We start from the raw sequence: 11,636 nt of genomic DNA, 5'->3' as shown, positions 1-11,636 counted from the left end.
GATTAATCTCATTCATAATGACTCATCTTCACTCTCGGTATCTTTTTCATTAACATATATCCAACATTTCTCCCTGAAAGTAAATTGGACTTGCTCAGCCAACACCAAATACTTTTACTGGAGTAGGAAAGGTGATTGGTTTGACCAAGTCAAGGGCTTTCCAACGTCGGATTTTTGTTGACGTGAAGATCATCAACCTCCTCATCAAAACTCACCTCCATATTCATCCAAGTCGCCTTCGTTGATAAGTCCGATCCCTTCTCCTCTCCGTGCCTTCTCCATCCCTTCAATCAGAATAGCTCGCAAGGCGATGGAAGGACATAGGAGAGCCGATAGCTCCACAGCCAACAGGCCCCGGAAGTACATCGACGACGATCAGGGAAAGTCGGCGGATGCACAAGGCGGTTTGGCAAACGGCAGGCCGCGCGCAGCCGCCGCCGCCAACGCCCGCCTCGCCCAGATGATGATGCGAGTCAAACCCGCAGCAGAGTACGACGAGGAGGAGCAAGATCCCATCCCCTCCATCGTCGGCGGCGGAAATTCTTACCGGAACGGATCACCACGGCTGGCCTCCTTCAGGGGCTCCGGCGGCGGTGCTTCGACGCTGGCAAGGAACCCGTCGTCTCTGGTAATTTACCTCGTCAACTCCTGTTTCTGGTTTTTATATATTTAATATTAAAATTGTAATTAATGTGTATTGGTAATAATTAATACCAAATTCTCGATATAATTTAAGTATCGAATTTTCGGTTGGTACGAATGAGTCGGCTGTGAGGGACAGCAAACTTATCAAGTCCGTTCATAGCTGGACTTGAAGACCAATAATCAAGTCTTGCTGTCCCTCCCAAGTCACGGTTCGGCTCATTCACCTACGTGTCTCGTGTCAGTGAATCTGAATCCGACGCCCCTTGGCCAAAGCAGTAGCGGATGCCCCGTCTGATGCACCCAATCCCGCAGCCCGCCAAGATCCCGTTCCGTCGTCCTCGGTTATCCCGATTCCGCGTTTAATACCCCGTCGAAGTCCCGACCCTTTGTATCGCTCCCGTTTCTTGCTCCGCCGCCTTCAGCGGTTCCGCCCCCTTTCTCCGATCCAGCCCCCTTCAACTCTAGCCCCCGGAAATTCCCGTCTTCGTTGGAGTGTAGCGGTGATGGACCGGATGCGGGCCGGCAGCCCGGCATACTCGCGGCAGGGAAGCGGGGCGTCAAGCGGGTCGGGATCCTCTTCGCCGGGCTTCTCGCCTGGGCACAGCCGTTCGGTCTCTGCATCCAGCTTATCCGGTATCAGGCGGACCCAGAATCTTGCAGCAAAGGCTGCCAGCGCTCGCCTAGCCCAGGTCATGGCGACTCAGGCAACCGATGACGAGGATGAGGATGACCTTGTCTTCGCCTCCGGATCCGGCGTTGTTTCGGGGATTCGGTATGGCTTGCCGAGGCAAGTGGGAGGCAGTAACGGCGGCGTCGGTGCGGCCGCAAGTAGCCCCTCGTTGCTTGGGAGATCGGCCAGGTCACCCTCGCCTGCGGTAATTATTGGTCTTCTCGATCAAATATTCATGCAATTTCTTTGCTTAGGTGTTCAGTTACATGATCGACTCCACCCAAATCTATATTTTCGATTATTTCTTTCTTGGATGGCAAATTCAACTGGATATTTTTCAGTTTCTCTTGGGTATAGGAGTTGTTGGACGATTTATCTGATTCCTAATTTTCTCTATCTCTGGATCCACTATGATTCATTTTTGGCAATTATTTTCTTCTTTTCATTTGATAAGATGATCAATTGGCTACACTTTGCCTTTATACAAATTGTCTGACTTATCGAATGTTCTTGAATGTTGTAAAATTGTTCATACGGTCTATGGATTTAATATTCTTAAGGATAAGGAAAGAAATATTCAGATAGATAATAGTGTTGAACAATAGTAATGTTTACTGAATAACACTGGATAATGTTGCAGGTTTGACATATCGTTGCCATTTCAGTCATCATCTTTTTTGATAATTATTATATGCATAAATGAAGTATAACTAGTAAAGTTTGGAACTGTAAATTTGATTGCTAATTATTGGAGTCCAAGGATAAAGGTTTTCTAATCTTCCAAAGAACTGGACATGAAATCAGTGTTTGTATTACTGAATGCTATTGTAAACTGTTGGATGTAGTATAGTTACATTTACAAATTTGTTAAGAAAGGTGGCTATTCTGTAAGATTGTGATAATAAACTTTGATGTTTTGGAATTCTTTTACTTAGATACTTATGGATCATATCATATGGCTAATTTTGTGTTTCTACAACTTAATAGTTAGGTAGGAATTTTGTAGAGTCTGTCTCAGCAAATCGCTCTTCGTCAGTTGGGAGGACAACATTACCAGGTCGTATGACACCAATGGTGCCCCCAGCCAAAACATCAGCAAGGAGCCCATCTCCAATTCCTGCCATAGAGCCTCCTGTGAACAAGCGAATAGGTAAAAGGTAAGAATAGAAAGTACATGTTGTGAATGACATCTGTAGTTATTTTGAAAAGTTTCATCTACTCTTACCCAATCAATTTTATCCATTCTTATGCACTATCTTACTGCTAATAATCGCTTTAGAAAATTGTCATGTAAAAATCTTATCCGTGACTGTGCATTATCTCACTGCCAAACCCAGAAAGTTTATTATAGAACTCTTTTTGGTTCTCTTGAACTGTTAACATATTTACAGATTCCCAGAGATGGGGATGGGGACTCGGAACCCTAGAGAACCAAGTGATCGGAGTGAGGCTTTTGCTCTTCAGGACAAGGTGCTTCACCTTAATTGTTTATAGCATTTCAGTTGATGACATTTTTAAATTATTTCTTGAAGAGGACATTGCTATAAACATATTGAGATTCCCTCTACTCTTAAAATCCTTAATCCTTATATCAAAATTGGAGGTCATTTAGTTAATAAACTCACTTTTACTAAATGCAGCTTGACATGGTAGAAGAAGAGAATTACAGCCTTCTTGAAAAGGTTTGCAGTTTGGTCAAAGTTTCACTAAAAATGTTCAGTTTTTCATCTACTTTTCTGATGTTCCGTATTGTCAAACAGCTACAACTTGCTGAAGAGAGATGCCAGGAAGCAGAAGCCAGGTCTAGGGAGCTAGAGAAACAGGTTTGTAGTAAAATCTGCTGCTGTTTTCATTATTGATTAATTGACATTTCTGCTGATATATGAGTAAGGTTTAAAATCTTGACCCGTAATAAGGTTTTAGTTCTAATCCGGAACGATACGATTTCAGTATCGTATCATGCTGTGCCGATACGATTTTGGTATTTTTTTTATATATAATAATTATTAGATAAATATGTTTATGATGTATAATTTAAAAATAAGTTGTATATTGATTTTATATAAGTTCTTCATTATTGAACAACTTAATATCGTTAAAAAACAATTAAATATAAATTTCTTTAAAGAAAATTAATCTATCAATAACTCGAATTAAAATTGATGTCATAATATGTGACCATACTAATACCAAAAGGAGTGGCGTGAATCAAGCTTTGGCTCTTGCAACTCTATAGTTCTCCAACGCCCAAATTAAATAATCATAATTATATAAATTATTACAAAGATGCTATTTTATATATAACAATTATATAAATTAACTATTTATTTAATTAATTATTTTAAATAATATATATTTTAAACAGTAAAAAAATCAGAACATCGATTAAGCAGTAAAACAAAAAAAATAAAAAATAATAAAAAAATATTAGAATATAAATCTAATTTATTAGAATTTTTTAGAATTTAAAAAATTAGAATATAAATTTGAATTATTATAATTTTTTAATTTAATTATTTTTAAATGAAATTTAAAATATTAAAAAATAATTTTTCAGAATATTAGTTAATAAAATTTATTTTTAAAATAATTATAAATATAGATTTTTATATATTTTATTGGGATAATTTAATTAGGATTTATAAAAATCTCTTCGAAATATCACACCTAATTGGAGAATTGTTTAAATTAATTAAATTGAAAAGGGAATTTTGGAACATTGCGGGGGGTTGGGGCGTCTGGCGGGCGCTGAAGGTGTCACGGGCGGTGTTTGGCAACACTGAAGGTGTGGGAAGCTTCCGATAGCGCTAGAAGCGTCCCGCAACCCCTCCGGCACTGCTTGCGATGTATCTGGATGTGGTCCTTGTGCGAAGTGTGGTCAGATGCATTCGGGACGCCTTCGGGCCGTTTGCGAAGAGGGAAAGCATACCTATCCGGAGAGTGGTCGTCGTGCTACCTCGTTGCCACTTGCCATCGCCTCGCCATCACCTCCCTGTCACCTCGCTGCTACTCGCTCAATTCCTCTGTCGCGCGTGATGCACGCGAAATTATCGCCTGTGGGGTGCCGGTTTTGCTCCCGTGACGGAAGTAAAAACTATCCATGCCGCCAAGCACGGAACGGTATTTCACTCCTTGTATATGAGTAACATGGTTGTGAATTTCATTTCCCTAAACTCCTTTTCTTTTTATGCCAGCTATATATAAGTTTGTTTCTTGATTAAATTGCCAGTGACCTTTTATGTTATGTTCTTGCCATTGTTGAGCATGAAGGCTATTTGTTAGTGTTGAGCCCTGCCACAAAGCTCATGCTTTTGGGATAACCACCATGACAACAGTGCACAGATGCTATTGCTCTTATTTTGTTTCACTGGCCATCCACCCAGTATGTCCTATTCTGTAAAAACCATCTATCTTTAGTTTGCATCTGCCATATCTCCACAGTTTGATCTTAATTTAGTTTGATTCTAAGGAAACATATGACGGTAATTCAATTCTGAGGGATGTGCACCAGCCCTTGTCTGATTGTATTTTCCATACATTATCCACATCATTTGGTACTTAATGAGATTCAGAATTATGATACAATAACTTACTAGATTCACCAAAATTGGATATCTTAATATATATTTCACAGAATTTGGTAAAAATATCCAATATAGGAACTAATCTAGGTAGGTCTTTCAACACCTTATTTCCTAAAATATGTTGGCTAATGATGGTGTTGGTGTTCCACTCATTATCTCAATGTTTGAGTACCACACGTGCGTCACTTCTTCTGGAAGTAGATGAAGGGTCCAAGTAACACTGATCTTTAATAAACACAAAATAATTGAAATAAAATATCAAAGTGCTTGAGTTTGGTACAGGGTTAAGCTAGTCTATTTTGATGATCCAGCTTTTCATGGATAATGAATCTGTGATCATGTAGGAGGTGATTATCAATCATTAGGTGGTGCAGATCCTTTGTGCATTGGACTGGCGGTGGATTTGATCTGCAGGTCTGCAGACCGGAGTTGCAAAAAAACAGCTCTTGGTTTTCAACTTTGATCTGAAGAATTTTTATCCACTTCAAAGAGCATCACTTAAAATCTAAAGAATAGAAGTGGATATATTTTTTTTTATAAAAATAGACCTAATGACTTGAAAAATGTTGGCTATGTGGTAATGGAACTCCATTGAGTTGACCACCAAATAGTTGAAGATACTGCTCTTGTGGCTTGTTGTAAAGTTAGCACTGCTTAGATATATCTTTGCATGCTGAATATTAACATTGATTGTTGCAATTTTTTTTCTTGAAAAAGTATGTTCAGTCCTCTCCTGTTCAACCTTTCTCTCCTAAAATATGCAAGATTGCATCTCCCATTTTCTTTTCTCAACTGTTAGTCATACTAGTTATTACTAAATATGTAGGTTGCTAATCTTGGTGAAGGGGTATCTTTGGAGGCCCGTCTACTGAGTAGGTAAAAGTTTATCAGAGATTAATTCAATTTCAACTATATCCTTTTCTTGTGCTGATACTAATGCCTATTCTATCTTTCAGGAAAGAAGCAGCACTGCGCCAAAGAGAGGTAATTGTGGATTGTGATTTTAGAAACTATATCAAATGTTGAGGCAAAAATAGGCTCATATGAGCAGTATTTTTATGTGTACAGATGGTAACGCCTTTTCTATCTCTAGAAAAGTTCTTATGAATAAACTTAGGCTCATTGTACATAAATGCTTCATTAGCTATGTGAATTACATACCAATTAGTTGACACAACTCAGCTCTTAGTGCATATATTCCTTAGAACATGTAGGCATTTAGTGCTGTCATTCTAAATAAATTGGTAGTCAGTTAAAGTTGATTGGATAACTATTGTTCACCAAAACTTGAGCCATTAGAAAAGGGACCAATGTATATTTGTATTGTTAACACTCATCATGTGTGGTGACTGGTGAGGTACTTGACTTGATCGCTGTGCCCCCAACCCCCATATAATGAATGTAATTTTTTTTTTTTTCTGTTAACAGCTCCTGCTATGATGCCATTTGAAAATTGATTAGCTCTGACCAATTTTCCCAATTATTATGGTAGAGTATAAGTTAGTAAACCTGTAAACTTGGACAGCAGTCCTGAAAACTCAATAAAGATTCTCTCTTTGGTACCTACATGCGTTTACTGCCTTGTTAGAGTCTGATAAGCACACTAAAATGCTTGATTTGGTGAATTCAGGACGCTATTAAGTCTGCAATAAGAGAGAAGGATGAAAATAGCGAGGAGCTAACTGCTCTTAGACAGCAAGTGGAGGTTTAAATAGAATTCTCTTTTGATGTTATATGTAGTTCTTTTTATACTGATTTTGTTAGCCACTTCATTTTTCATTTTCTGGTGTTCTGCCTGATATGAACTTTGAAATAGTCTGCAAGGGATGAAGTTGCAACCATAATGGATCAATTCAAGGGTGCGGAATTGGAAATAAATGCATTAAGCGCCATGACACAAAGAATGGTCTTAAGCCAAGAAGAAATGGTTTGCTTTTTAGTACATCAGTTTTCCTAAGATATTGCCAACTGAATCAAATAAATATTATCATATGTGATTGCTTATTTATAGGAAGAGGTTGTTCTCAAAAGGTGTTGGCTTGCTCGATATTGGGCCTTAGCTGTTCAACATGGTGATTACGATTTCTTATCATATTTAATATTGTGTGCCAGCTTATTTTTAGTTTTGTATAATAATATCTCATGATGGGACTCTCTCCAATATTGGTCATGCATGTTTGTTAGTTTATTTTTTTGAGGTGCGTTATGCATTTGTTTTATTGGTTGGTAGGCACACTGTTGGGCAATCATTTGTCATCACATTTAGATTTATGCTTTAATCATTGCCTCAAAATGTATCTGAAATCTATGACCCAAAAAATTTATCCGAAATCTCAAATTTAAATCAGCTTGTTGAACATGATCTATCAAATCATGTTTCCTGAAGGATTCTAGTTATGCATCAAGTGGAGTGAAGGATGATTAACCTTGAAAGCCGAAAATATATATTGATACTAGATAGACATTAACCTTTAGTTTTAAGTGATATATCACAGTAGCCTAGGAATTAGACAATAGTAGTTGGCATGGATATTTGTTGCAGATATTTGTGGTCATTGCTGATGATCTCTACATAATTTGAATTTGTTATGTCAACTTAAACAGTTTGGATGATCGGTTTGGAGAATCCATATTAACTTAATGTTATTAAATAATTAGACTAAGGCCTCAAATCGTCCTTATATGTTTATAGTTAGACTCCACCCTGTATATATGATACACACTGAAATGTGCACTCTCTATGAATTTGATATATCTTAGTTATGCCTGTCTTATTAGGTCAATATCATCTTCCATCATCAAAATGCCATGCTAATCCTGATTATTTGAGGTCATTCCAATGGATCACTTCATTAAATTTTATGAAATGTTTTATCACTAGTAACATTCATTTCTCTTAAATCACCTTCAATCATGTTAAGGGAATTTCTTTGGTCTCCTTTTTACTTTGCTTTCAACTAAATTAGATTTGAATGTTACAAAGTTCCTCTCCTGTATCTTTGACTGGATTTGCTTTCCTTACTTTATGAACTGATTGATGGGTTTGCCAAAGATTTCTTTTTGCCCTTCACAATGTTTCATGTTTTGCTCATTATGCAAGTACAGATCATTTTGTTGCAAAACATTTCCATTTCACAAGGAATTAGCATAGTAATCACTCTTTGATAATTCATATTTTATTTTTGCAAAAAAACATTAAAAAACTAATTTTCATTTCCTCATGCTACTAAAGCACCTAAATAGTGTTTGTATTCATAAAGCTTCATTCTCTTAAGATTATTTTCTTTTGGTACAGACTGATCTTTACTGCTTTATTTGTGAATTTTAAGCCTGTTGAACGTACAGGAATCTATCCAGAGATTGCAGCAGCCAAACACGAGTACTGGTCATCATTAGCTCCTATACCTCTTGAAGTGGTCGCCTCTGCAGGTCAAAAAGCAAAGGATGAGTTTTGGAGCAATGGTGTGACAAGATATTATAACCGCCTGAAATATTGTATAGAATTATCCACATAGACCAAGATTATTTATATTTGCTTTTGTCTAGCTTTTAATGACTCTGAGAAGAGAAATAAACTGGGTCGTGCTGCAAGTGATGCAATGGCTGAAGGTAACATAGAAAGCATGCTAGCAGTAGAAAAAGGTCTAAGAGAACTTGCTTCTATAAAGGTCTTATTTCACCTTGAGTCTATTAATTTCTTTATTTTATTTTTTCTTTTAGGAGAGCCTGAGGACTAAGTTCTTTATTATGCATGCAAATCCACTATTGTTTCATTCTTTTCATTTATATTCATACTCATGGATTTGTGTATGATTTTGTGGATAATCAATTTTTAGGTTGAGGATGCTGTCATTCTTGCACTTGCTGAGCATCGGCGTCCTAATTTACTTCGGCAATCAACACCAGGTTTGTTTATGCACATTTTGCATGAGCATTCCTTCAATGGTAAATTTGACTTTGCACATATCTTGTTAGATTAGTTTGCAAATTCTATTGCCTTTTTTTATGTTTATTCTAGCTAAATGTAGATGAGAAATCAGTTCTTTGAATTGTAATGTGAAAATGTATAGAAGGAATCCCTTCATTTTTAGATTCGGTACTATTTTCCATAATTGCTATTAAAATTTATCTTGTTTAAGTGGATAACATTTGTGCATGAATTTTCTACCCATAGCACCTCCAGTGCCAGCTTGTAAGATTTGTGTATGACCTTTTGAAGAAATTGTACCATTACTCTTGGTTGTTAATACTATCTAGTACTCATGATACACTTCCTGAAAATATCCTTTTTCTTCATGGCTAAGACAATCTTTTTCCTTTTTGTATGTGCAGATTTTAAATTACCAGGCAATCCTAAATTCATGGAAGCATTTGGTAGGTTTTAAGTTCTATTGTATATGCAAATGATTCAGAATTTCGACAACAGTACTATTAAGATGTTTTATCTTTTTTGAATTTTATAGGACAAATGCCTTGAAGGCCTTTGGTTCTAAAACATGACTTTTTAAAATAACTGAAGGGGTGAAATTCCAAATTTATTTCTTAAACAACATTAGGATTATAAAAAACAAAGATAAAAAATGTTACAGAAATCATGTAGAACAAGAACAAAAGTGTTCTAGGGATAGTTTTGGAAGTTTGGTTTATCTGGGCATTCATATTGAGTCCTTGAAAATGGGGATTTTAGGGTGCGTTTGGTACGCGCGTTTTTTATTTTCATTTTCTAAAAATCGTGTGTTTTCTGAAAAATGGTGTTTGGTTTGCGTTTTTCGTGCCTGTTTTCTAAAAAAATATATAGCGTTTTCTAGAAAAACAGAGAATGATAAAAAGTCATTTTCTGTTTTTTAGAAAACGCGCATTTTTCAGAAAATGAAAATGAAAAATACGCGTACCAAACACACCCTCAGTATTTTGAAACAAAAGGGATGATTTTGGCATTTTTCCAGTTTCATTTGTGCTTACTCAAGCAATTTCTGTACAATTAATTTGCTGTAGAAGTTGTATAATTTTGATCAAAGTTCACTTAGACATGTTATTTGTTCTGTATACACTTTGCCTACTTTAATTTGTTGGTTTACATGGTAAGATTGCTTTCTTTCTTAACAGAACTAAGCCAAGAAGAGATGGAAGATGTCTTGTTTAAGCAGGTTAATCCATCAACTTCTCATTTATTTTTTATTTTTTGAGCATTCCTTTTCAGTGATAATTTTTTATTTTAACTTCATATTTTGTTACCAGGGTCACTGTTTATTAGATTTTTTTTTGTTCTCTTTCGTTATTATTGTTGTTTAACCAGTGGTATTTTCTAACTAATTGCAGTCATGGCTCACATACTTCTGGCGAAGAGCAAAAACCCACAGTGTAGAAGAAGATATAGCAGACGACCGGCTGCAATTTTGGATAGATCGCATGGGCCAATCACCAACTTCTCATGACGTTGTTGATGGTACAATTCCACAGGAGCTGTTTCTTTTCAGTTAAAAAAGTACACGTATAGTTGGGCTTATTGCTTCAAACATAACCTAGCAAAGCTAATTACAACAACAAAGATCAATTAGGCTAGATGTCACAGAGTTGAGTTTAGAGATTGTTATTACTAGTGCAACAGTTTTCATTGAATATCCATGTCTAAAGAAGTTTAGGAAAATATTATCTTATGGTCCTCAAAGTTGAACTATCACACCATATATAAAGATTCATACGTAACAGTCGACAATTAAATATCCTTCAGGCACTAACCACTAGTACAATTCTATCAACTCCTGGCACTCACTCATGCTGGTATACAGGTAAACATAAAATAGAAAGAACCCGCCCATAAAAAATGAAAGGACACCAAGAGAAAATTTTGATGTTTTATTCCATAGGGGAGAATTATTACAACAAATGACCAAGCCAAACATGAGATTAGTAACTAAATACTTCACATGGAATGGAATTATATCTGATACAGAAATAGTTATAACTCGTATTCAAGACAATGCATCATTAATCATATGAATTTGATAATCCTTTGAAGGTTCTTATTCAACTTATTTGCTTCCAACTTTTCTTCTTCCTCTCATGTCCAGTGGAACGAGGATTAATAGAGCTGAGGAAACTGGGCATTGAGCAGCAGCTATGGGAAGCATGTCGCAGGGAAATTGATGTCCATCAAAAGCCACCAGCTGATGCGGAAGAAAACTTGTAGCTTGTGATGAATAACAGCATACTTTTATCCAATTCATTTCATGGTTGTTTTTCTCATTCAATCGGTTCGCTGAAATTGATAATAGATGCCATGCTGCCTTTTAATACTTCAAACTGCATCAAGATACCTATCATTCGCACTTCATATAGTAAAGCTACTGTGTACATAGCATGTGGCATGTGGCATGTGGCAAAAGACAATTACACTCGTCCCCAAGACCCAGGATACTGTGTACATAGCATGCTCATATAGTTGTGTTGTGTGCTTTCTATACAATGTGTACGTGAACTTTTTTTTTTTTGGTGTATGTGAACGAACAGTATACAAGTTGTCAACGTGTAATTTCGTTTGTAAAATGGGGTCCAATATGTAAAGCATTTGATTACAGAGGCATCGTATAATCTCCTGGTGAATGAATGTCCACTCGTGTCAGATATATCTCCGCTCGTGCCGTGATTTTGCATTATGTTTGAAATAAACAAGCTTAAGCTGAATTCAATACAGTCGAGCTCAATATCCTGCACTCGAGCTTGTTTATCAAAAGTTT

General features: G+C 36.6%; 1 protein-coding gene across 2 annotated transcripts; it reads left to right on the top strand.

Moving 5' to 3' along the window:
* Positions 1-239: 239 nt before the first annotated feature.
* LOC122034368 (coiled-coil domain-containing protein SCD2-like) lies at positions 240-11,476 on the top strand. 2 transcript variants are annotated; one of them, XM_042593598.1, is made up of 17 exons: positions 240-628; positions 2,303-2,472; positions 2,707-2,785; positions 2,956-2,997; positions 3,076-3,138; positions 5,726-5,775; positions 5,856-5,883; positions 6,530-6,604; positions 6,716-6,826; positions 6,911-6,971; positions 8,245-8,361; positions 8,446-8,567; positions 8,736-8,805; positions 9,232-9,273; positions 10,006-10,046; positions 10,219-10,345; positions 10,971-11,476. In XM_042593598.1, the coding sequence occupies exons 1-17, from the start codon at positions 311-313 to the stop codon at positions 11,087-11,089; spliced, it is 1,635 nt and encodes a 544-aa protein (XP_042449532.1). In that variant the 5' UTR covers positions 240-310; the 3' UTR covers positions 11,090-11,476. The 2 variants fall into 2 exon arrangements, with proteins under 2 accessions (XP_042449532.1, XP_042449531.1); XM_042593597.1 differs by lacking the exon at positions 240-628 and adding an exon at positions 908-1,520.
* Positions 11,477-11,636: the final 160 nt, after the last annotated feature.

The sequence above is a fragment of the Zingiber officinale genome, chromosome 11B, assembly GCF_018446385.1.
Source record: "Zingiber officinale cultivar Zhangliang chromosome 11B, Zo_v1.1, whole genome shotgun sequence".
Classification (NCBI taxonomy): domain Eukaryota; kingdom Viridiplantae; phylum Streptophyta; class Magnoliopsida; order Zingiberales; family Zingiberaceae; genus Zingiber; species Zingiber officinale.
Note: the sequence above shows the minus strand (reverse complement) of the source record. Positions and strands in the feature narration are given on the sequence as shown.

What these genes read in the sequence shown, in the direction of transcription:
- LOC122034368 (XM_042593597.1), top strand. Translation starts at nt 1,149, where the DNA reads ATGGACCGGATGCGGGCCGGCAGCCCGGCATACTCGCGGCAGGGAAGC. An exon ending in AACAAGCGAATAGGTAAAAG is followed by an intron (nt 2,473 to 2,706) that starts GTAAGAATAGAA and finishes ACATATTTACAG; the next exon opens with ATTCCCAGAGATGGGGATGG. An exon ending in GGATGAGTTTTGGAGCAATG is followed by an intron (nt 8,362 to 8,445) that starts GTGTGACAAGAT and finishes GCTTTTGTCTAG; the next exon opens with CTTTTAATGACTCTGAGAAG.